General features: G+C 40.3%; 1 protein-coding gene across 4 annotated transcripts in view; it reads left to right on the forward strand.

Annotated features, from left to right (window-relative positions):
* Positions 1 to 25,360, forward strand: part of VTI1A (vesicle transport through interaction with t-SNAREs 1A) — a 245,569-nt gene that overhangs the window by 31,434 nt on the left and 188,775 nt on the right. For 2 of the 4 annotated variants that reach the window (XM_083441785.1, XM_083441787.1), the window contains exons 4-5: positions 12,231 to 12,308; positions 18,133 to 18,153. In XM_083441785.1, coding sequence (XP_083297911.1) covers positions 12,231 to 12,308; positions 18,133 to 18,153 — 99 coding nt within the window. The remainder of the gene's footprint in view (positions 1 to 12,230; positions 12,309 to 18,132; positions 18,154 to 25,360) is intronic. The other 2 variants (XM_083441788.1, XM_083441786.1) reach the window with 1 other exon arrangement.

The raw sequence follows: 25,360 nt of genomic DNA on the forward strand, positions 1-25,360 counted from the left end.
AAGTTGCTGCATAGGTCCGAAAAACTAAATTTCCAAGCTGATGGGAAAATATCACTACTTTCCACACCTTATCTACTTATTTCCAGAGTGTGGAATACAAGGGAGGGATATTAAGTGGATTAGGACATGGGAGATCAGGGTGAAGTTCAAAACTTAGCCACAAAGCTCACTGTATGACCTTGGGCCAGCCTCTCTATCTAACGTACGTCACCCTAACCCATCCCCTGAACCACTCTACATTTTGTAGTAGTGTATAAAGTGCTATGGAAACAAAAACAACAGTACTAACATCTTAAAGATGGGAATAAAAATATGGCATAAGCTATGTTTACTCACAAGTGTTTTTAGACTATTGTTTCATTTTTGCTGTAAACCATGGCAAATTGGCTAACCTCTGATTAAAAGTGTACCAGAAGACTGTACCCATCAGCATACAATAAGCTTGTGGCAGAGAGGATGGGTTTTAAATTAAGTTTCAAGCCTAATAAAGGACTTCAGCAAGTGTAGGCTGCATCTGCCACCTGAATCATTGTTATCTCGTGGCAGGGGGTTGGACTCGATGGCCCTTGTGGTCTCTTCCAACTCTATGATTCTATGATTAATCCACAACCAAACAGTAACTTCAGCCTGTATAAACTTCCTGTGAAGATAACCTGGGGGAACAGAGAACCATGAATCTCACCTTGAGCTATTTGGAGGATGCGACAGTCATGATTCCCATGCTATCCTAACAGCTTAACATAAATTCTGTCAAACACCATCCATTTTGTAAAAACAAGAGTTTGTCCAGTGGTGCTTGCTCATACAAAAAGGATGGAGGTCAGTGAAGCCAAAGCAAATTAAACAGCAGGACTGCTCAGGAATCAGACCCACTTCTGAGGCTCAGCTGCTTAGGTGTGGCTTTCAAGGAAACAGCTCTGAGCATGATCTGAGATTATTTTGCATAGGTCTACCCTGAGGCAGACCTACCAACATTGTATTAGCTGTGTGCTAATTCCTGTGTTCTGATAGGTTGGAATGTCTTCATGGTAACAGGAGGGGGCAGGAACTTGTAGAACAGCTATGGCTAACACTAGTAAAATGCTGGTTTTTCACTTAGTTATTCTGTGTGGAGGATAGATGGGAGGAACCTCTGCCTATAACAATTGTTTTGGATTAGGATTGGATGAGCAGTGTAGAGAGCTGATTGGCCAGAGAGCAGGTGATGTTTTGGCCTTTGCAGAATTCAGACAAAGCAGCAAGCATTGTTGTAGATTGAGAACAGGCAGATATTGTGTCTTCTGGGTAGTAAAGGTTTTTGAACCTCTTAAATTCACCCTTGACACCTCCACCGTGTTTCCCATACCTCTCTTTTCTTATTCATGGGGCCCCTCCTGACATCCTTTATATACTTGCTTGTTGAATAACTTCTCTCATCTTCTTGTGTTGCCCAGTTTGTCAAGAAGAGGGGTGGTTGTATTATTTCACAGTTACAAAAGAAACCCTCTGGAGCATATATTTTTCAAGTGCCATATGGAGGCTGGAAGAGGAGCGACAGAATATTGTAGAATATATGGAATGGGAAGTGTGACTTGCTGTCTTTGTTAATCTCTACCACTCTAAAAAAGAATGCTGTGGAGAGGTGAAATCTCTCCAATAATGTGATTATAGTTATCAAACCTTATACATTACTTACTATTAAGATATTAAATAATTTTATTGGAGGTGGAAAATGCAGTGCCTTCTATTGCTTTGAAAAAATTGTACAACTTCTGTTAAGAGAAAATTATTTTATTTCTGTAATGGAAGCAGAAAAAATCACATTACAAAATAGCTTGATTTTTGACCTTGTACACGAGCATGTTGGTGAATGTATGATTGTTACATAAAGTTTATTTTTTAAAAATCCCCATATTATCCATTAAGCAGGATGCTAGTATCCAAGGTCGCTATCAAGAAACTAATGCTTGTGTGAAAAAATTTTAACTATGTAATGTTGCATTCTTCATTTCTGTCCCTCATCAGTGATTTATTATGACTTGGGGTGGTGTCTTTCTATGTGCTGTGGATTTCCCCCCTTATATTAAGTAGCAATATATCTCAATATTTTCTGTTTAGTTATTTATAGAATTTCTATAGCTCCCTTCATCTGAGGATCACACATATTTCTATTTATGCCTGAAATAATGTTTTAGACAGTATGTAAAAAACACTAGTGAAACACAGTGGATAATTGTAGATTATACTGGCTCAAGAGTTGACTTTGCCTTGTAAGAAGCTTTCTTTTGAAGCCAATAGATTGCTTGTTAAAATCTAATTGCAATGGGTGACAAGCAGCTTTGGGAGTGGGGGAGAGCCACAGCAGAGGATGGGTGATTTCAGATGAGTCACAGCCAAGGAGAGGAAGTTAACCTTCCCCTCCCAAGCTCACCTCTTTCTCAACCCCTCCCCCCATCCTCCACATCAGTGAAGTTTTAAAAAACTATTCTATTGGCTCCCACAGAAGGCTTCTTTCAAGTGTAATTGTAGTCATGTGTGTGTGTTTTCACTGAAGGTCACAGCTGGGATGGGGAGTTTTAAGGTTCTCACAACTGCAGTTAGGACTAAAAAGCCCCCCTCCCAGCTGAAAGTAGGATTGGAAAAATGTTAGCTCTCCTAGTCATATAACATTTTAAGAAGGTTCCGTCCCTCTTTCTGGATAAAAAGCCTCAATATTCCATAAGGTTTCCTTAGTAGATACTTATATTGCCCTGTTTATTTTGCATATATTTCTAATCCAAAAAGTGACTTCTGGCAAAGACCTTTCTGCTGTATAAAGGAATTGTGCATTCAGCAGTTGCTCTATTTCCTGTGTCTTTCCTGGATGGGGCAGTTCCATCTGGTTGGTAGGTGCAATAACTTTTTTCAGGCTGAATGTTGCTGTCCATTTTGGGCAACTTTCCAGATTGCATGTAATTGGTGGGTGGGACCAGATGCAAAAATGGCTGTTACTAGAGCAATAGATGTACAGTAGACTTCCCCCCAACCATGCAAAAGTGAGAAATTTCTAAATACGCCCACATCTTTTCACTTAGAAAAGCAAGGGGCATTATCACCATTCAGGAGCATACGTTGTGAGCATAATGCATGGCCAGTGGACTGTTCCACAGCCCGAGGTACAGTGCTGTGGAAGAGAGATTTCCTCATTTCAATGTAAAGCACCATGGATGAAATATTTAATCATTTAAAGTCTTTGTTCCGGGTGTAAAGGCTTCTGTGAAACTTGTCTGTGTCCTCATATCTTCATTTGGCTAGGTGAGAGGAAAACCTGTTGTTGGAATGCATGCTTGTAAGCTTGTTCACACTGATGAGATTCAGATGCCTAAAATAAAGATCACTAATCTGTTTGGCAAAAGGAACCATAAATTTAAAAAAAACCAACATTTTTCTTAATTCTGCAGTTTTTGTAAAACGTACAATTGGGATGGCATAGTACTTGGGACTAGCTGAGGTGGTGATGGGTTTCCTGTCTGTTTTCCTCTTCCCCCCTTCTTTCCTGTGCTTGTCTCTTAAAAGCAAAACATACAAAAACAAACCTTTTATTAGGTGGTTTTTTTTGCCTTTTTCTGTAAGTCATTCTCAATACAGTGGTACCTCAGGTTAAGTACTTAATTCGTTCCGGAGGTCTGTACTTAACCTGAAACTGTTCTTAACCTGAAATACCTTTAGCCGCGCCGTCGGAGCACAATTTCTGTTCTCATCCTGAGGCAAAGTTCTTAACCTGAGGTAATATTTCTGGGTTAGTGGAGTCTGTAACCTGAAGCATATGTAACCCGAGGTACCACTGTACTTTTGTTCTCAGTACTGTTGGGCAGATGGTCAGGTTGACTCCTATGATTGGCCTGATTTTGTGGAAGTGATGAAGACTCTCAAGGGCATGGAGCTCAATGGGTCCCATAATCAACACAGCAGAATGGGAATGCCGTTTTCTTTGGATTTCCTGTTCTTCCCTCTCTCTCCCTTCTCATTATATTAGTTAGTGACCTCTCTCTCTCTCCCTCTCCCTCTCTCTCTCTCTCTCTCTGTGTGTGTGTGTGTGTGTGTGTGTGTAGCTTGTGGAACCCTTCCAACAACCCAGCATGGCCAGTGGTGAGGAATAATGGGAGAAGTGCAACATCTGGAGGCTCACATGTTCCCTATCCCTGCCCTAGACAATGTGATAATAGAAAATAGGTGTTTTGTTTGTTTAGTTGTGCTGCTCTGCCATGGTGCTGGGCTCACAAGAAATACTGAAAAATAATGATGAAGGTCTTAATCCTATCTATGCTTTCTTGAGAGTAAGCCCCGTTGAACTCTGTGGAATTTTATTCTGAGCAGATATGCATAGGATGTGCTGTAAGTAAATGATTGGGTAGAAAAAGTCAATCTGACATAATTCATCAAGCATTTAGACTTCAAGTAAAAATGCTACGGGTTTTTTGTTTTTTTTTAAAAAAACCAAACATGTTGAATACAACTTTATTTTGACAAAAACATACAGCTGATCAATTCAATCTGTTAGAATTGCATCACATCAATATAGAAAATAATTTGCAAAGAAACCATAGGTGAGTTGTGGAATATTGTATTTTGAAATATGCCTGCTTTTTTTTTTGTATATGTCCCCTTATTTGAGTAGTCATTGTGTGAATTGTATTAACCAACAATAATAACTTAAGTTGAGATGTCATGAAAGTATACCATTCCTCAGTTATTTGGCTAACTGCTGGAAATATATTGAACCAAGATGAATGGGCTAACGCTCCGTCTTATTATTATGAACACTGCAGAATACCAGTGATTAATTTAAAGCATGTGATATGGAAACCTAGAACCAAAACTGAATAGAAATGAACAAGTCTGAATTTTGCTGTACAGATGTGGGTGGCTGATAATTTTGGGCACCTTTTCCCATCTACATCTCATTTACTTACTATGTGGAATTGGTCATGTGCCATGAAGATTGTTTCTCTTCCCCTTGCTCTTCCCAGCTTTATGTTGTTGATGTATAGCTAGTAATTTAACAAAATACTGTCCACCAGGTGTGGGAAGGAGCTGATTGTATTGTAATACCAGATTGTTGCTTAATTCATATGCAACATAACCTAGCACATGGAAAGTATTATAAATCTATTTACCATGTGGCTGGTCTGATGATAACATTGTATTAAATTCCCAGGTGAAGCAATTTAAGCAATTGCTTTGCCATGTGTGGCCCATGGAAATTAACTTCTCATATGATTTAGTAATAGGCTAACTTCATTGTTATGCTCAGATTAGTAGTTTAGCAGAATTCTTATAGTTGTGGCTACATGTACTCTGCTACACATGTAAAATTACACACTGGGGTGGTGCTGCAGATCACAGTTCTTAATTTGTTTAAGCTGAATTAATTCATTTCATTTCTAATTTAACTGTGTTTGCCTGTGAATATATTCAGTTCAGTTGGGAAATGTTAAGACTTGGGTCAAGCAGACAGATTGTTTAAAGCCAAATTGCCAGACAGAACTGAGCAAGTGTATCTGTTTGAACAGGGCTTTAAGAGAATCAGTATGCAAAAAATCCTGTTCCTTTACCAAGTGATGTCTGCCTGGAATCAAATTGTTCCTTGGTGTAAGGTCTGTGTATTGTGGTACATTTAAAGTAGCTACTGGAATAGTCTTTGAACAGTCTGAGCCTGCTATCTGTGTTTGTGTGGACTTTTAAGGTTATGGATGATTATAAACCAGACTTTGTGGCTTCTTTGCTCTGTGTTCTGAACCTCATAACAAGGTATAGTAGGTTTAGTATCCAGAATTCTGAAGCCAACCTACGCAACTGCATTAGGCTTGTTAACTCAATAACCATTTTACTTCCGGATTTGAGGTCACATCTTACCAGGTTTTAGCCCACTTCTATTCGGAATCTGAACTTGGTGTAAATTTTCTTCACCACTTGGTAGGATGGGTGCAATAACTGACCTTATAAGCTATTGCACGCACACCATGGTAATGCTTGTAAACTTTTGTGTTCACCAAACTAAACTATGCCTAGAACTACAAAACTCAGCCAGCTGACCAATCCATTCACTTGAGGAGAGAGAGCATGCCTACTTCTAGGTTGATTTCTTTGGAAGGGCAGCGAATAATGTCTCATGTCGTCTGGATGGTGCTGTACATTTGGTAGGCATTTGAGTTTGCAGTTCCAGAGAGTTGTCCTAAAGACTTGGGTCATTTAGCGGGTATACGCTCGGTTTTCTTAATGCTTAAAAAATGCAGCACTCTTGGTAAGCTGAATTGAGATCACCTTTCCCCTTTGCTGTGCAAAACTATACCTTTCTCTTGAAGTATAAGCAAATCGTATGTGTATTTCTGTGCCTAGTAGAATTAAGCAGCACTTTTGTGCTCACAATGCATCTTGCATGTGTGTGTGCGTGTGCACACACACACACACACACAGTCAGGAGTGCTGGGACGGGACTTGTGTTTGACAGCCCTTTGCTGGGCAGAATCTGTATATAGGAACTCTTAAGCTCATATCGAGCTGCCCAGAAAAGGCATTGGATTACAGAATCTGTAAAGCTTCTGTCTCTTCCAGAAACATACATATAAAGTAGCAGTAGACAGTGGTAACTGACAACTAAGACTAAAAATGTTGACAATTTCTTGATTTGCCTGGTTAGCTTATGTATAGAAGTCATTAACTATTTATAAAATGCATTATGAATTGGGTTCCTTCAAACTGTAGCAGTGTGTGTGACATTTTCCAGCACAAACTATTATGCCTGCATTTGGCTACAGTACAAATTTACACTCAATACAGAATGGTGAAATTAGGAGCATAAAGCACCTTTTATAATTGTTACAATAAAAGTGAAATCCTATACATGTCTACACAGAAGTAGGTCTAATTGAGTTTTTCTGGCTTACTCCCAGGTAAGTGGGTATAGGATTGCACGGTAGAATTTGTTCTTCTGCTATTTCTAGTGATGATCTGTTTCACTTAGGGGGACTAGTAAGATTATTTGAAGTTATTATTTTAAAGACAAATGAGAGTACTGTATTGATATTTTAGCTAGATTCTGAGAGAACAAATGGGCACTTTAGTTCAAAGGCCTGGTCTTTTATGTGATCAATTCATTTTGGGATGAAATTGTGATCAAAAGTAGTATCAAATTATTTATTAATGAATATGGCAGAGTCGGACCTAATTGTAGTCAAAAGGTTTAGTTGTTCTATAAAACTGCTTCTTTTATAATTGAGAGAGATCATGATAATAAAGGGACCGTGACAATAAATGTTAGCTTTGCTATTGATGTAGATTATATTGAACTAAAACAAATTTACAACAAAATCTCCATAGAACATGAAGCTCTGTCAAAACAATGTAAATTTTTTTGCAGATTTCTATTTGGATAGATGCTGTTTTATAGACCCAGTGACCACCTCCAGGTTTTAGAAACTTGGGATAAGGCAGACAAGTGCCAGAAGATGCCTGAAGAATTACCACATACATTTTTTTAAAAAATTGAAATTACTTGTTGCTAGTGCTATGTTTTCTTATCTGTATAGCAAAAAGTATATTTCAGATCCAGGGGTCAACATATTCTGGTTTAGCAGCCAGCATTACTTTTCGTAGCTGCATATTTTGTTGGCACTCACAGAGGAGCTCCATGGCTTCATGCTCTCTGTTGAATCACCACTGCTGCTCCCATATGTCTATGTGAACTTTTGCACTTGGAAGCCTGTTCTACTTTTGTAGAATCCTGGTCAGGGTTTCAAATTTCACATGGAGTGAACCTGAGTAGAAAAGGTTCCCTGCATGCAGATGTTCAATCTTCAACATATGGAGAACTGAGAGAGGACTAATATTTTTTATTGATGATGATATCTTTAATTTATTAATTGCTTTCTACACAATCTACTCAATGCAATGTACCATAAAAACTGGGGGGAAACAGTTAAAAACTGGGGAAAAAACAGCCAATGCAACTAAAACAATACAAAATAGACCCTCCTGGAAAAGACCCATTTAGCCAGCTAAGAAAGCCTTTTGGAACAAACATGTCTTCAGCTGTTTCCAGAAAGTGCAGGTAGTGGGAACCTGTCATATCTCAACAGGAATGCTGTTCCCCAGAACACAATGGCCAGACTAAAAGCCCTGTGCCAAGTTACTGTGGAGTAGCCTTCTTATATCTTCAGAGCTTGCAGCAGAAATTTTCCAATAGACTCTAGTGATCTACTGGATATATAAGAGATATGGTGGTCTCTCAAATAACCTGTTCTGGAACAGTATAGGAATGTTAATACCTATATTTAGTACTACCACCTTGGCCTGGTTACAGACTGGGTGTGCAAATCTTACAAGCAGGGTGTGATACGTTGGTGACAGTTTGTCCCCACAATCAACCTAGCTGCTGCATTTTGCATCAGCCGCAGTCTCTTGCCTAGAGTCCCACGTAGAACACATTGCAGTAATCCAGCTGTGAGGTTGCCAGTGCATAAACGACAGTGGTCAAGCTACCCCATCCATGAACAGCCATAGATGCTTTAGCAAAAGGCCCTCAGAGCCACTGAGGCAGAAGTTGGCAAAAGGCAGTCCTAGCCACTGAGGTTACATGTGCATTGAGTGACAGAGGTGGCTTCAGGAGTGCTCCCAAACTACACATTTGTTCCTTCAGGGAGAATAAGACCACATTGAGGGCAGGCAATTTACTAATTTATTGGAACCAGTCCTCAACTGCATCCAGATACTCAAGGCCATTCCTGCTTCAGATGTAACAAAGAAATAGAGTTGGGTATCATCCCCCTATTTATGACACTTTGCTCCAAAACTCCTAATGGCTTCATGTAGATGGTAATATCCCCTTTCATGCAGTGGTAATCTCACGAGATGAAATAGGTACTGTTTCAACCTTCTCCAAAGCCCAGCATGATGAAATATTCCCCAACCCTTCTCACAGGAACTTGGAGAGGGCTGGGTTATTATTTCATGTCACAGTAAAATATACACCTGTCTCTGAGGTTTCTCCCGCTAATGCTGGGAGGTGTGTGAACATATGAAGCTGCTTTAAGCCTATTCAGACTCCTGATTCATCAAGTGGCTACATTCTAGTTCAATACCATCTACTCTGACTAACAGTTGCTATGCAAGGTATCAAGCTGTGTCTTTTCTAAACCTACATCCTAAGATTCTTTAAGCTGGATATGTGGGAAATTGAATCTGAGACCTTGTCTATGCAAACCACATGCTTTATCACTGAGCTACAGCTTCCTCCCTTTTATGTTGGAACCTGGTGGAATGGCAGTGCCTCTGACAACCAGGTTCATAGACTTGGTCAAATCCCCATTAGTCACAAGTGATTTTCCATGAGCCACCCAGTCGCAGTACTGAACCCAAGCTACATGTTTTTTTAAAGAGCCTGCTTACATATGACATTCTTCATGTCCAAAGCAGCCACTATGTAAGCCAGGGTCTGCCTTGGAATTCTTGAGCTCTTTCTTACTTCGCCAACCCTTTATTAGGAATTACAAATTCTCGAGCTCTCCTTGAGACAAAGAGGATGCTGGGAGGAAATTGTGAGAAGAGCACACTGCCTGCTTTTCTCAATCTGTCTGGGGTTTTTTTTAAAAAATTATCTCATGTGTAATTATGTTTACCCATCTTCTTCTCAGTCCCTAGAGACAATTAGCCACTCAAGAAGAAATAATAAAATAGATAGACAGGGGGCAGTTAGTGGCTTCTGCTTCCCTGTGTGTTTGCCTGTTACCCCCCTCTGGCCTTTACTACTTTTCTCTGAGGGAGCTTTTGAATTCTCAAGAGACAGAGCCTGTTTTATATGTGACTTGCTGTGATCAATGTAATGTGTATTTAGGCTGTAAGCCTTGTGCACACATGCAGGCGTCCACACATGCACACACACCCATTTTCCTTGATGCAAAAAGCACTTGCTCCTTTCCAAACCTGGACAGTGAATTAAGAGGAAGTTAAACTAAAACCTTTCCCAGCTTTCTCTGTGTGTGCACATATGAGTATACTCTGGTGCAGGCTTGAAAAAGCACACACAGTTAGTCCAGCTGCTTAATGGGCAAACCTATGGGCAATGCAGGCTATTTTCAGATCATTGTGGTTGCATATCTGTAATGGCACAAATACCATTGCTATTGGTAGCTATTGACCGTGTATGGTTAAACTTAATCTTAAACTGAAAATCTTAAATGGAAAAGAAAGATTGGATCATGTATTGACATGCATTTGTAACTTCTTTCCTTGTCTGATGTATATCAAACAAAAAATAGGATAATATCATAATTGAGCAATCTATGCCAATTTGTTGGCTTTTTGGTGAAAAAAGAGAAAAACAAAACCCATCTCCATATGATATTCTTGCATACTGCAGAGTGTTTTAGTCCCCCATAGTGATGAAATGAATAATTTAAACAGGCAGCTCTGATACCACAGCCTCTTTAAAGGTTCCCATTTCCTTTAATGCTGTAGAGACTGCTTTTACTTGGTTAATATGAAACTGCTGTGTCTGAGATATCCAAATAGTAAAAAGGGGGTAGGATATGCTATGTCCATTATACAAGTTCTATGGTTTGTATGACTAAGGCTTTAGTATATATACTCTGTTGAATACTAGGGGTTTCATAATGTTAAGGGTGCCACAAATAACCATTTAAATTAAAAGAAGTCTAAAACTAAAGGTGAAGTATTAACTGCTTTCTCATTTGGCATTTTGTTTGTAAATTGATCGGTTTGAAAGTTTTTCTTTTGTCTTGAAAGTTGAAAATTGATACACTGTATCAGATTTAAATTCAATATATGCATTCAGATTGAATTGCCAGCTAAATCTGCAAACCTGTTTTCAAAGAAGGGAGGAAAATGTAAAACATTGGAAATAAAATTAGTTTACATTCTGCATTTTGAATTCAAACCTCAGCTTTAATCTTGCTTTCAAGGGTGGGGGGCACCAAATTGTAACAATTAATGCAGTGTGGTAGCTTGAACACAGACCAGTTCACATGAGGGCCAGGAAAGAGTGAGACCTTTCAAATATTGTGCTTGAAAGTTTAGTTTAAAGCTAGCTTTTCCCCCAGTGATGTTACAATTTTTCAGTTTTTATGTAATAGGTTTTTCATATGCTTGGCTACTGAATGCTGTTACATGCTCAACTTTCATTTGGCATATTCCCAGAAGCTAGCTAGGTGTCTTGCATGGAAAGCTCAATGTTAGGATTCCCCAGTTGCCTCATACACCATGGGAAAAGACCAAATACATCAAAAGGATTTTGAACAAAGCTGCAATTTTTATCACATCTAGTTTAATCCAATAAGAATTGCCCGGTATGATGCCTTGCAATCTAATCTGTGTTAGTATCCCGGTGCAGGAGGGAGATTGTTTAATCATGGATGCCTGCTTCCAATTGAGGAAAAGGCAGTGCATCAGTTCTCCCCATAGCAGCAACTCATGAAGATCTCTTACAGTCCAGTTTAGCTGAATCTCGCCCCCACCCCACAAAAAGCTAACCCTTGTTTGTCTGCATGCTTTCTTCCCTTTTGGAGCACTGAGTTCACTATGTGATTATAATCAACTGGATTTCAGGCTTTGTGTTCGGCCTTTTGAGACGTAGCAGTTCTTTGTTTTAAAGTTTTTTCATACAGTACAGTATAGGAAGGAAACTGAACAGGATTAAAAAAAAAAATCTCCCCTGGTCTTATTGATTTGTTGTTTTGATATTTGCACTTCCATTCTTGGTATAGCTATACCAAATATAAAGATTAGATTGTAATTCCTGCTTGCTCTCCAATATAAGATCACTTCTCTCTGACCTGGCGTATATCCAAGAGGTTCACATAATCAGACATTTGGTTAAACAGAGTTAGGGAAGTATGAAATGACATAGGGATCATTTGGTTTGAGGGAGGGAATTCAGTGAATGAAAATCAGGATTTGGGGCTTGCTCCTATTGAACTTAATGAGAAAAACTTTTTCGGTGTATGCTGTGCTTTGCTAGCTTCATTTTGGGGAAGGGATTTAATTTAAAGATCCCGCCAAAAGTGCTGGCAATTTCTGTATTGCATTTGACATCCTGTTGTCAAAACTACTTTGTGATAACTTTCTTTAGAGCTTTTTCCATCAAATGGGTATCCATTAGAGGGCTCTCGAGGTTTTGAGATGATCAGCCTTGATAGTGATGACTCCGGAGCCTTGCTTGCTCACATTTTTTCCCCCTTTCTCTTTTTGTTTTACAGAAAAGGTCACGGATTGCCTACAGTGACGAGGTGCGGAATGAGCTCCTAGGGGATGATGGGAATTCCTCAGAGATCCAGGTAGGATGCTAATCAAGAAGCCCTAGTGGGTGGCTGGAGGGTGAAGGAGGTCATTGGCACACTGGGCTTCTCAAGCTGCTCCTTAACAGCATTAGTAACAACTCATGTGGAAGTGATACTGTTTAATGCAAAGCTGGGGTCTTAATCAACTTCAAAATGTTTCTTGGAGATCTTACAATTTAACCCTTTACCTTGTGATCGCTGTCTGCTATCTTTTCGTTTTTTTAAAAAAAGGGGGGGGGAATCTTTTCTTCTCTTCTTCTTTATTATTTGGTACTTAAGGAATAACTTGAAACACAGTGTTTGCCGACAAAGCCAAGGTCTTCACCTCAAACACATGTAAAAGGAATAAAAAATTACATAATGCAGCTTTGATAAGAATGAAGCATAATTAAATCAACACTGGCAGGCAAAACAAATGAAAATGAGCTTTCAGAATCTGACAGTTTCTCTGTTTCTATGTAGGTTGTCTTCTCTGAATCAGATATTCTTCTCTTGAGTAAAACTGCAAATTATGCTCAAAAGCATACCATTTGAATAGATACAGTATAAAATACTAGTGTTTTAAGGGAAGAACTATATGCTTGTTAATTAATCTTATTGTGTTCAGTATTCTTTACACTGTAACCAATGTCCTAGTAGGATTCCCCCCCCCCCCCAATTATTAAAGAACAAGTATTTTCACAGCTTAACACATTATTGTATCTATATGAAGCTTTAGCTATAGTTTTTTTTAAGACCTGTTCCCAGGTTTGCCTACTTTGAGACCTTCCTACATGAAGAAGTTAAATTCAAACTTGACAGAATTAGATTTAAGTTTTAAATGCCTAATAACAAAGAAATGGTGTGTGAAGTTAGAAGAAAGTCTAATATTAAAGAAAGTTTCTTACTGATTTCAATTTGAACTTTCCTTTCATAATGTTTCTAATTCTAAAAACTTGGTAATACTTGAATACATTTGTATGTATTAAATTATTGTTTCTTTTAACATGTGGTGTTAGAGAGCGAAGTTCTATACTTGCCATATATTGCATAATACATTACAATTAGCTCATACACTTAGGATATAGCCTAATTAAGGACCCAGCTACTGCTAATTAAGAACTTTTAAGTTCCATTGTATTGTAACAGAGTTATGCTTCATTCTCCTATTGAAATCATTGGGATTATAAAGCATATAATGTTGACTAGATTGTGGTCCTGCCTATATAGCCTACAGCTTCTTAATGTGCAATTATTTAATAAGGGTATTGTCCAAACTCCCCATAGGTTTGAAAGATATTCCAAAAGTGGGTATCATTTTCAGACAAAAAACATTGGACATTCAGATACCATGGACAAAGTTCAAACCTCAAAAAAGAGGTTTAGGCTTCTGGATTCAAATTCTATTGCTTGTTTTCAGATTGCACAGTAAATTACATGTGACACCAGCCTTGAAAGCAAAGTTATGATACAAACTCTAGTTTAAAACAGAGTTTATTATTTTGTAGAATAGTTTTTTTACTTTTGTTCTCAGCCTTTAAGGTTGAAAACTACTGACTGATACTTTTTGCGTATGTCAGCGATATATTTGTAGATTGTGTATTTATGAAAGGAGGAAGAAACTAATTGAAATTAATTCAATAAATATCATTCTGTGGCAAACGTTGGTCAAAATATAAACGCAAGAAAATATTGTTTCTTCATTTTCCTAAATATTGACATTATACGTATACCCTAGTTTGCCAAAATTGACAGATTTGTCTTTTTTGGTGCTATTTTTCTAGAAAAAGAGGTGCTGGAACTAACCATGAATGCATCCCTTGTTCTCTTATAATGGCAATGGCGCCCACCTGAGAGGTGCTGGGATTGAGTTCCGGCAAGTTCCTGCTAAATAAAAGCCCTGGTTGTCTTCCCTCTCAGGGATATTGGTCAAATGTTCTATAATACTTTATTTCTTGTTTCATGTTACTAGTAAGACTATCCATAATGAGAAAGCACAATTATCAATCTGTATCACTCAGCTCTTTTGGGGCCTAGATTTAGAAAGCCTTATAGCTTTAGCACCCAAAGGATATTTGTAAAGTGTGAAGAATTTCAATATGCCCAATGCTCAGATTCATTTCTGTAACACTAGTGTAGAACACCTTGATTTATATATTAAAAGTCGTGGATCTGTCAAATTCATTTGCTGCTGTTTGACCGTTTAATCAGGTTAAGGTTAAATTGCAAAAATGAAAGTGGTTTGTCCACCACTCTAATCCCCAAATGTAACATAAATCAATACATAAATCACTGAAAAGCAGATGCTGCATAAAAATAACTGTCTTGGGTTTTGGCAAAGTAGGAGTATTGACCTCTTCACACCACCTGATAAATATCTGAATAGAGACTTAGCCAAGAGAGCTAGAAACTTCTAAAGTCAGGGAGCTCTAGATCAGTGTCAGTAATATTAAACATATTCAGTTTTTGAGAATGTGAACTCTGTGTGTAATACATTTAAGCATATGTGATTGTGAGGAATATGTTACCTGTTGATTCACTCTGTCTAGTGGTGTTTCAGAGTTATACTGGTATAACTTTGTTATTCTAGTACGTATACAGAATTGGATATCAAATAATTTGCGAACGACTCTTAGTTGGAAACAATAAAGAATGTGAAATATTTGAAATTCTATATTGTGGCATTTTGGTTCTGTGCTGTTGACAACATTGTCTAAGATGATTTTCATGATTTGTTGCCTACTTTAAGACAATGGCAGACCCAAGATAGGTCTATTAATGTATGTAAAAGCTGCTATCCCCAGTCTGTGCTTTTTCTCTGTAAAAAGAAACATCCTTGATAGGGATAAATGGCTTTGGGCTCACTATATTCTGGATTTAGTTAATTTCTTGGCTTTGTGTTGATTAATTTTCTTCCAATTTAAATCGAGTGAAACATAATCAGATGTAGCACATTTTGCAGTGCAAAGGCAGGAGGGAAAAACCGGATGGTTCATAGTTGGGTTATCTTTTCCCTCCAGGAGCACACTTTACTAATTTATAGTAAACAATTAAATGTTGTCCATTACACACCATAGAATGAGAATATATATATAAACAGTGCAGTATTTTAAGCACTCTAGTATTTTCTGCTAGTCTTTGTAATTATGTCTGGCTGCATTCATCAAATCGCTTGAAAGGCCCAGTTGCTTCAATGCAGCAATACAGTACTAAGTTGTACCTTCCACTTAATATTTTGCGGTTACTGGAGAGGGTGGTGGGTCTTTTGTTCAGAAAAAGAAGCATATCATTCATTAATAAATTGTTTGCTTGCAAAAATATATTGGGCATTCATTTGGTATTTACAAATTCCACAATTTGATATGAAACTCTGTTTTCTTTCTGAAATTAGATTTGTTGGGCTAATGTGAGAAAATTCTTAATTAGACTTTTCCAGTTGGTCTAAAATGAAAAAAAAAGTACATCAAGGCAGCATATATGCTACCTATAGAACATAAATATTTTGTGGTGATATGGTTACCTAATTTTTGACAACTAAGCTCTGATAATGCAAGATTTGGACTTGCTGTGCATAAAGTGTGTCAAAACTCCAGAAACAGACCAGGGGGTGAAGTTGGTCAATTTAATTCCCCAAGATCTAAAGGAGGTCTGTATCACTTCATATAGCCCTGGCAGAGCAGATCATTACCAGTCACAAATCTGTTCGTTACATGCCGAGAGTTTATAGCAAAATAAATAGACTGTCATCACAAGTTCAGAAAATTGTGTGTTCGACCCACGATAATGTGTAAAGGGCGTTTAATAGAGTTCAGCATTTATTCGTTATCTGTATGCGGGCAGAGACGGCAGTAGCGTTATCAGCTTCTTGGGCGGGGGGGAATTCGGTAGTTCTCCATGTCACGTGACGTGCCTCACAGACGTGCACACACTCTGCGACGCAGTTTTGATTCTACTCACAGCAGAAGGCTTAGCCACAAGAGATTCCACTGGTTCAAACCAGCGTAAACCAGATTTTTTTTTTTTAGTCTACAAAGGAACAGATTACCGCTTGTATCAAATTGGAAAAAAGGAGAATCTTTGTTTCAGAAAATATGCTGATTATCATAACCTAAAATGGTGGCTACACACATTTTAATGCTGTTTGAATTTGACAAGCTTTATATAGCACATTTTTAAAATAGCAGTTGCAGAATTTCATCGAGTGCCATCATTGTTAAATGGGGGAAAATCTTTTGTTAATTTGAATGAATTTCTTTCAGTCATCATTTAAAAAAGAAAATCTGCCATTACTTAGCTTAGTTGCAAATTCTATGCAGAGCTTAAATTCAGCCATGCAGCACAAACAAGATAGAACATTTTTTTTTTGTTTGGGACCTATTGAAAAAACAAAATGTGGAGCATTTTAAAACTCTCATTGACTGTGGCAGAGTGTCATGCCCCAAATGGTCTCTATTGCAGGAAAGTAGTTTTAAACTTTGGCCCTTAAAGTATCACAGCCAGCTGAGGAATGGTGACCTCAAGGGGGTGGGGGGTGGGTGGGAATAGTGCTGCGAGAAGTGAGGGGGAAGCAAGAAAGCAAATGAAAGAGCGATTCCTAGCAAAGGGCTTTAAATTTTAGGGCAGGTGGGATGGGGATGGAGAATGCCTGTGTGTTTACTTGATAGCAGATCCTTGGAAAGCTTCTTTTCTAAAGAGCTATTAACTGCAGCAGCTTGCTTTCCTAGTGATCAGAAGCACCATCTCTTGATTTGTTTGGCAGCGGTACATCTTTTAGTTTTAGAGTGACACCTAAGGGGGCATCTTCCGTTTCTTCTTTAATTGGAAACTTCCTGACTGTAGAAAAAAAGGTTATCTGTTTAAAATTAGTGCATAAATTGGCGTGGTCAGTGCAAAAGTGGCCACCTTAATTGCCAAAATAAGGTAGCCACAATGAGAGAATATTCACCCTTGTTTAGTAGCTGGCCATCATTCCTTCTGTATTTGTTGCAAATGAATAGGTCTGCTTCTTTGTACCCCAGCACAAGTGGCTAATGTTCTAAATGAAGAATATTTTGAAGTATAACTGACTAGATCAGTTGAAAGGATCCCTGCTACTGTAGTTTTAGTAAAAGTAGGCAACTAAAAGGGGGGAGGGTTAGCAGTGATAATAACTTTGGGAGATAAATTCTGTAAAAGATAGTGTAGTCAAAATTATGTTATGCACAGTAATTCTGTACCATTACATTAGTTAATTTGTTCATCCATTCATTTTTAACATAAGTAATAATATGCTATACTAAATTGCATAGGCATATTATTATTTTTAAAAGTAGCTGTGTTAAAGTAGAGCAGGCATTTGCAAGATATACACAATCTATCTGATGCCTCAGTAGCCACTTACTATAGTTATTCTGATCAAGATAATATATGAGAGAAATAAAAAGGCAGGTGTCAGTACTAAAAAATAGAAAAACATTCTGAAAACTCGTATATACAAAATCACTTCAACTGTACTATCTTAGAAGTGAGGAATAGTAAACTTGTTTTCCCCCTTTATATTATAGACTTCTATGAAGTCATTCCCCTTTATTTCATGATGGTGTCTTAGATGTGCTTTAAAAGAGAATTTCACACTATTCTCTTTGTTTAATGTGACAGTGTGAGAAAGTGATCTTTATTCGTTCAAAAAACTCTGCATGTAGTCTATGTTTAGGTTCTTTTAATGTGTTTGTCTGTGATTTTTAAATGCTAAACATGTAAACAGATAAATTGTCAATGTTAATTCTGTATCCTGTCACACAACTGATCTTTCTTTCCTGCCATTTCTTTCCTTTTTATCTTTTTTTGTGCGTTCATGTTGCAGTTGATAAAATTACGTGAAGAGGTGAGTACTTCCTTGCTTTTTGTTGTCTAGCTTTTCCTTTAAAGCTGGTTTTCCAAATCTGAAGTAGATCTTTTTGGTCATTGTTACAGGGAAATAAGTACAAAGCAAAAGATATTGATTACACTGCTTAAAAATGTTCCAGCACTCTCTTTCTTTCTTTTTACTTTTTTCTTTCTTTCTTTCTTTTCTTTTTCCTCCTATAATAACTATACACTTACATGGGAATCCCTAGATCAAACCTTTAAAATTAACATTCTTTGATAGCACAGAGAAAGGGGATAATTTATAGACACTGGAAAAAAGAAGGAAAACTACTATTTGATCTCTATTAGAATACCATGATCTAATCAGATCCTGTAATGATATCTGCATCACACAATCTTTGATGGAGTAAATACCTTTATATCCCAGCATTACTATAGAAGGTACAGTGTTAGGGGTGGGGGGAAATCTCTTCTTGAAGCAGATACCAGCAATACAGCAGTATGTATACCTGCCGGCATACCAAACAGTATGAAAATACTGCATGCATGTTGAAAATAGAAGCCAGGTAGATGTACACTCAGTCGTGTCTCAGTATTTATTATTTATTTGTGCATATGCTGTAGAGAATGCAGATCAGAGTTCCTTTTGCTTGCACCCTATGAAATGACCTGAAGTGGCAGCAATACGTCTAAGCAGATATGAAAAGCACCTGATGGTCATTTCCTGACAGCCACTAGCATATATATTTTTTTAAGGTTGCCCTCAGTCTTATTTTATAGTACAGCAAATGCTTACACAATTATTTGTGTTTTAAAAAATCAAATTACTTTCTCTTAGAGGTTTGGTATAGTAAACGTTGCTAGGGAACCAGTTTTCTTAGGTGGCTGTGTAGTGACACCTCAGATTTCCTAGCAGCGAAAGAGTGAACACAGCAAACTCTGCTTGTTTAGTCTTGCGGTTGGTGGATGACACTGTTGATACAATCTAAATGTGTTTAATTCAAAAGAGGTCAGAAACAAGGGGCACTTTCAAGTGCTGATGCTCATACTTGGAGAGAACGCAAGCAAATGTAGTGCAAGCAAAATTCAGGGGAATTCTTGGTCTAAATATTTTCTTATTAGATTAAGATTATTTGATCAATCATTCACTTTTCATTCCTGATTGCTATACAACTTGCAGCATAAAGGTTTGATGTGATGACGAAAGTATCACTATAAAATGCACCCGAACAAGCATGTCCTTGCGTCCTTTTCTAACTTATTATTATTAATGTAGCATCATCAGTGTACATAGTGCTTTGCAGAATAACATAAGCAAAAGACAGGCTTCTGCCCCGAGGAACTTACAGTTAAAATTTTCATGGAGAGAGAAAGGAAGGAAGGAAAAAGATAGCAAAGGAAGGGAAGGGAGATGTATGGTAATAGGAAATATATGGATACTTAAATCACATACTTGGGTTTTATTTCAGCTCTGGAATAGTCCATAGACCATAGTAATTGTACAGTTCTATTTTTTAAAAAAACACTTAACATGGTAAACAAGCATATGAATGTCATGATTTCTTACCTGGCCATTTCAGACTAGGGTTCAACTTTCATAGAAGACATACATTCTATAAATACAAAGCTAAACTTTTTCCTGAGTGTGTATGCATATTTTTTATAATATATAATTATAAGTTGTAATATAAAGCAATCATGGAAATATATGTGACAAGGCTAATTGTAAAGGGAAAATCAAGGTTTATTAATAGATCTTATAATTAAAGTGGTTAATTAGATATAGACAATAATGCATTTTAAATTTTAGCAGACTCGAGGGGAAAAAGTGGCTTTTACTGAATATCTGGACTACTTTTTTGTCAGTTTTTAAAAATGCCTGTCAATGACATGTATTCTGGATTGTATTTCCTTGCTATTGGCTCACTTTGTAAGTCCTATCATTTTATCATTTTCTTGCTACATAATATTTTGGGGAGCATATTAAATGCATAGCTAATAAAGGGAGTGGAAGTCAAGATCAAAGGGTAGAATGGGAAATGCAGTGCAAGCTTCACTACTGCAATTTCTAGTTACCATATTAGCTGTAGGATAAGCTGTAAAAGGAGTGGTGTTTTATATAGAGTATAAAATGCACATTAAAGCCCAAATGATGGCTATTGCAGTGATTCACCAAGGTTCTAAACTAGTCAAATAGTAAAACATCAAGGCTTTCCCAATTACAGTCCTCCTAAGGAGGTATGATCTTAAAAGCAATTGTGATTTTTCCCATACTGTTTGTTAATAAAATGTACAGTTCCTCTCATTACAAAGCTGTGTTCCAGCACAGATGTCTTAGGCAGAATTCTATGGAGGCTGTGCTGCTCTGTTTTCTTTTAGTTTCTGAGATCTCGGTTTGAATCCAGCCCACATGGAACGACTAAATCTCTAGCTGTAGCTTGCCACTTTGCAAAACTTCCATCTGTAACTCCATGGAGAAGCTCTTTGTGAAGCTAAAAGACAGCCTGAGTCACCTCGCACTACTTCATATACAAAAGGCAGGGGGATAGGGTGGGGAAATGAATTTGGCGGGGGGGGGGGGGTAGTGGAAGTGTTGAAAGCACCAGCCACTGATGTTAGGTCATTGCTTTTCGTGACCGAAGGAACAATATTTCTCCGAAACGGAAAAGTAAATAACACAACCACTTACAGGGGGGGAAAGGAGGTTTACTGTAGAATGACTGGAGTGAAAAGTGTTGTGTATTGAGTCAAAGGATTTTATATCTGTATTATTATTGTCTATATTTGCATTAGGGTAAAGTAACTGCCTTTTGGTTTCAGGGGGTACAGCTACTATTGGTTCATTTAAACTGCTGTATTTGGATCCTCTGTCTTATTGGTTTCCTCCAAAAGGCAGGACTGTGATTGCCTGATATTGTTCCCTCCAAAATGTATCCTTTCTAGCTAGTCCCCTGTCCCTATAAATGTAGCTTTCCCCTCCTCAGTCTTCAGTCTTGTTTGCTGTAATAAAGAAGTGTTACTAGAGAACTGTCTCCAGCAGATTATGTCAAGAGAGCTGAAATCACAAACCCCACGTCACAACAACTGGCGACGAAGGTGGGATCCGGAATGCTGAGGAGCGGTTAAACGCAGCCCTGCCTCAGAGTCCGGATTGCAGCTAAGAACAAGACTCACTGGCCAGCTGAGAAGACGACCCTGCCACAGGACAATGGAGAGTCCAAGGGTATTGGAGCCCTTCCAGCCATCAGAGCCCCACACGTGGGAAGACTACGTCGAACGCTTCGAGTTCTTCGCAGTGGCTCAAGGGATCACCGATGCCAGCAAAAGAAGGGCCACATTCCTGAGCTACTGTGGGCCTGAGACCTTCAAGCTGGCCAAGGCATTGCTTGCTCCAGCGAAGCTAAGTGAGACATCTCTCAAAGATATTCTTGCCTGCCTAACAAGCCATTTGGCGCCTACTGAGACCAAGATGGCCCGGCGGATGGAGTTTCATGAGAGGCAGCAGCGTGCTGGGGAGTCTGTATCTGCATTTCTAGCTGAACTGCGGAAGCTCGCTCAGCACTGCGACTTCCAAAATCTGGAAGAGACTCTCCTGGATCGGTTTATCGGTGGTCTGAGCAGCAAGAAAGCCAGAAGACGCATCGTGGCTAAAGAAGAGGTTACCCTTGCTTCAGCCTTGAAGGAGGCCACCGCCACGGAGAATTATGAAAGAGAGGAGCTTGATGCCAGTCGCAAGGCCCCTAAGCCACAGATAGAAGTTGCGCATGCCATGGACGAGCTAGAGGCTACTCCGAGCCAGAGCCCAGTCCGTGGGGTCGAGTCAGTGCGTCAGGCCTGCACAGTGCACAAAGATCACCGAGGCAGGTGTCCAGGTTGTGGCGGAAACCATGAGCGGAAGAGTTGTCGTTTCCGGGATGCTATGTGCCGGACGTGCGGGAAGACAGGTCACATCGCCAGGGTCTGTAGATCGGCGGCGTTGGGAGCGACAGGAACACCTAGACTGGAGCATCGCAGACCGCCCACAGCAACCCATTTTCTAAAGGACTGCCACTATGTAACGGAGATCAACGGGAGGGTCGTGCAGTTCCCAGCGCAAGGCAAGGCACACGTCAAGGTGAAGATTGAGGGTCAGCAGTGCGACATGGAGGTGGACTCCGGATCTGGATTCACTATCGTGTCGGACCAGACCGCGAGGACATTCTTCCCCAGGGGTAAGTTGCCCCCTCTGGAGCCCTTCCCGGCAACCTTGCAGTCATACTCAGCGGGCCGCATCCATGTTATGGGAATGTGTGCCGTGAGAGTTCAGTTCCGGGACAAACAGGCTGTACTCAAACTGGTGATTGCGAAGGGCAGTCGCCCCAGTCTCCTGGGCACTGACTGGTTCCCCGCCCTGGGACTGAGTATATCAGGGCTTAATTCAATCCAAACCTGCCCTGAGATGAGCGAGGCATTATGCAAAGAGTTTGCTGGTCTCTTTAATGGAAAACTGGGTTGTTATAAAGGGCCCCCAGTTGACTTCGAGTTGGACCCTGGGGTGGCCCCAATCCGACTCAAACCAAGGCGAGTGCCATTTGCACTGCAACCCAAGATCGAAGCAGAGCTGGATAAATTGGTCAAGCAGGGAGTTCTCTCACCCGTGGACTCTGCTAAGTGGGAGACTCCAATCGTCACGCCCCTTAAAGCAAATGGGGAAGTCAGGATCTGTGCAGATTACAAATGTACTATCAATAAGGCACTCAGGGGAAACTCATACCCCATTCCAGTCGTATCACATCTGTTGGCTAAACTGGCTGGGGGCAAGGTGTTTGCCAAAATTGACCTGGCACAAGCCTACCAACAGCTGCCAGTAACCCCACAATCAGCGGAAGCACAGACTATTGTCACACATAAAGGGGCGTTCAGAGTTAACAGATTACAATTTGGAGTTTGTGTGGCCCCAGGGATTTTTCAAGGGCTCATGGAACGCCTGTTAAGAGGTCTGCCGGGGGTCTTGCCATTTTTTGATGACGTTTTGATTGCTGGAAAAGACCCACAGGAACTGGTTGCGCGTGTCCGTGCAGTGTTGCTCAAGTTCAAGGAGGTGGGGTTGCAACTGAAAAAGGAAAAATGCAGTTTTGGGGTGCCAGCTGTGGATTTCTTGGGGTTTAAAATTGATGCATCAGGCATCCACCCCACAGATGCTAAGATTAAGGCCATCATCGAGGCACCACGACCACAGAACAAGACGGAGTTGCAGTCATTCCTGGGACTTATTAACTTTTATCATTCGTTCTTACCCCATAAAGCTTCGGTAGCTGAACCATTACATAGACTGTTGCAGAAAAAGAATGTGTGGCGATGGGGGCAGGGGCAGCAGAAGGCTTTTGACTCCTTGCGAAGAATGCTGAGTAGCGGGAGCGTCCTTGCTCATTATGATGAGTCAAAGCCGCTGGTCCTGGCATGTGATGCCTCTCAATACGGCCTGGGGGCGGTGCTGAGTCATAGGGAACTGGATGGGTCGGAAAAGCCCATCTCTTTCTATTCCCGTACGTTGTCGCCCACGGAGCGCAACTATGCTCAAATTGACAAAGAGGCGCTTGCAATTGTGGCAGGAATCAAAAAGTTCCATGATTATGTGTACGGTCGCCATTTCTCCATTGAAACGGACCACAAACCACTGTTAGGGTTGTTCAACCCGAACAAACAAACGCCACAAATTCTCTCCCCCAGAATGTTGCGTTGGTCTATATTCCTGAACGGGTTCCAGTACACCTTGACCCATGTGCCGGGGAAACGGTTGTGCCACGCTGATGCGCTGAGTCGATTGCCCCTTCCTGGCGGGAGCAATGAGGATCCCGCTCCAGCGGAGCACATAATGATGCTGGAAACACTTCCGGGGGCTCCTGTAACGGCTACTGATATAGCTGAGAAAACGAGGAAAGATGCTGTTCTCTCCCGTGTGCTCACTTGGGTGGGGAGGGGGTGGCCAGGTGGTCCGCATGAAGACAAATTCAGGCCTTATGCGACAAGGCAGCACGAGTTGTCCATGCATAAGGGTTGTCTCCTGTGGGGAGATAGGGTGATCATCCCAGCACCACTGAGAAACAGGGTGCTTGAGACGCTTCACATGGGACACCCGGGAATGGTCAGGATGAAGTCGCTAGCCCGATGTTATGTGTGGTGGCCTGGAATGGACCAGAACATAGAACAATGGGTACGAACATGTAAGGCATGCCAAGAGGTGCGGCCAGAAGTGGCCAGAGCACCAGTTCACTGGTGGGAGCAGTCCAGATCTCCCTGGAGCCGGCTGCACTTAGATTTTGCTGGGCCATTCCAGGGGAAGGTCTTTTTGGTTGTCGTCGATGCATATTCCAAATGGTTAGAAGTGGCGATGGTCCCTAGCATGGCATCAGCTGCCGTAATCAAGGTGTTGAGGCAGCTGTTTGCAACCCACGGGTTACCTGAGACCATTGTATCAGATAATGGGGCAGCTTTTGTATCCCAAGAATTCAGGGCATTCTTGGCTGATAACTTCATAAGAGGGGTCACATCCGCGCCCTTTCACCCATCCTCCAATGGGCAGGCTGAGCGCATGGTAAGAACAGCCAAAGAATCCATTGCGCGCTTAATGGAGGGTAACTGGTCAGCTCGCATCGCGCGAATGTTATTTTTGCAGCATGCGACGCCGTGTACTGCGACGGGCAAGTCGCCAGCTGAGCTGCTCTTGGGTAGAAGACTGGTAACGGTGCTGGATTATGTCCACCCGGATAAAATGCCAAACCATAATTCAAGAGCAACCCCCCAGGCTGAGACTGACACAACAAGGTATCTCGCCCCTGAAGATCTGGTCTGGGTGAGGAACTATTCACGAGGTTCGCGGTGGGTGGCTGGTGTGGTCACCCGGGCTAGTGGACCTGTGTCCTATTATGTAACCTTGGAAAATGGGCAAGTTTGGAAGAGACATATAGATCAGCTGAGGCGCCGGGCGCTCAGCAGGGAGGAGTCAGATAATTCATCCCTGGCTAACGACGCAGAGCTGCAAGACCAGAGTGAAAATGGCCCAGAGGTGCAGTCACCAGGGGCTTCAGCAAATGAACCAGGGTCTGCTAGTCCTCATGATGACGAGGTACAGGTAGGGAACCCTGAGATGTCTGGGACTCCATCTGTTCCTGAGGAAACCCCTATAGCAGCCCCTCTACCACAGGTAACACCCAATCCAGAACCGGCAACGCCTGTTGTCAGGA

This window comes from Podarcis tiliguerta (genome assembly GCF_965153285.1).
Source record: "Podarcis tiliguerta genome assembly, chromosome: 5".
In the NCBI taxonomy this organism is placed as follows: domain Eukaryota; kingdom Metazoa; phylum Chordata; class Lepidosauria; order Squamata; family Lacertidae; genus Podarcis; species Podarcis tiliguerta.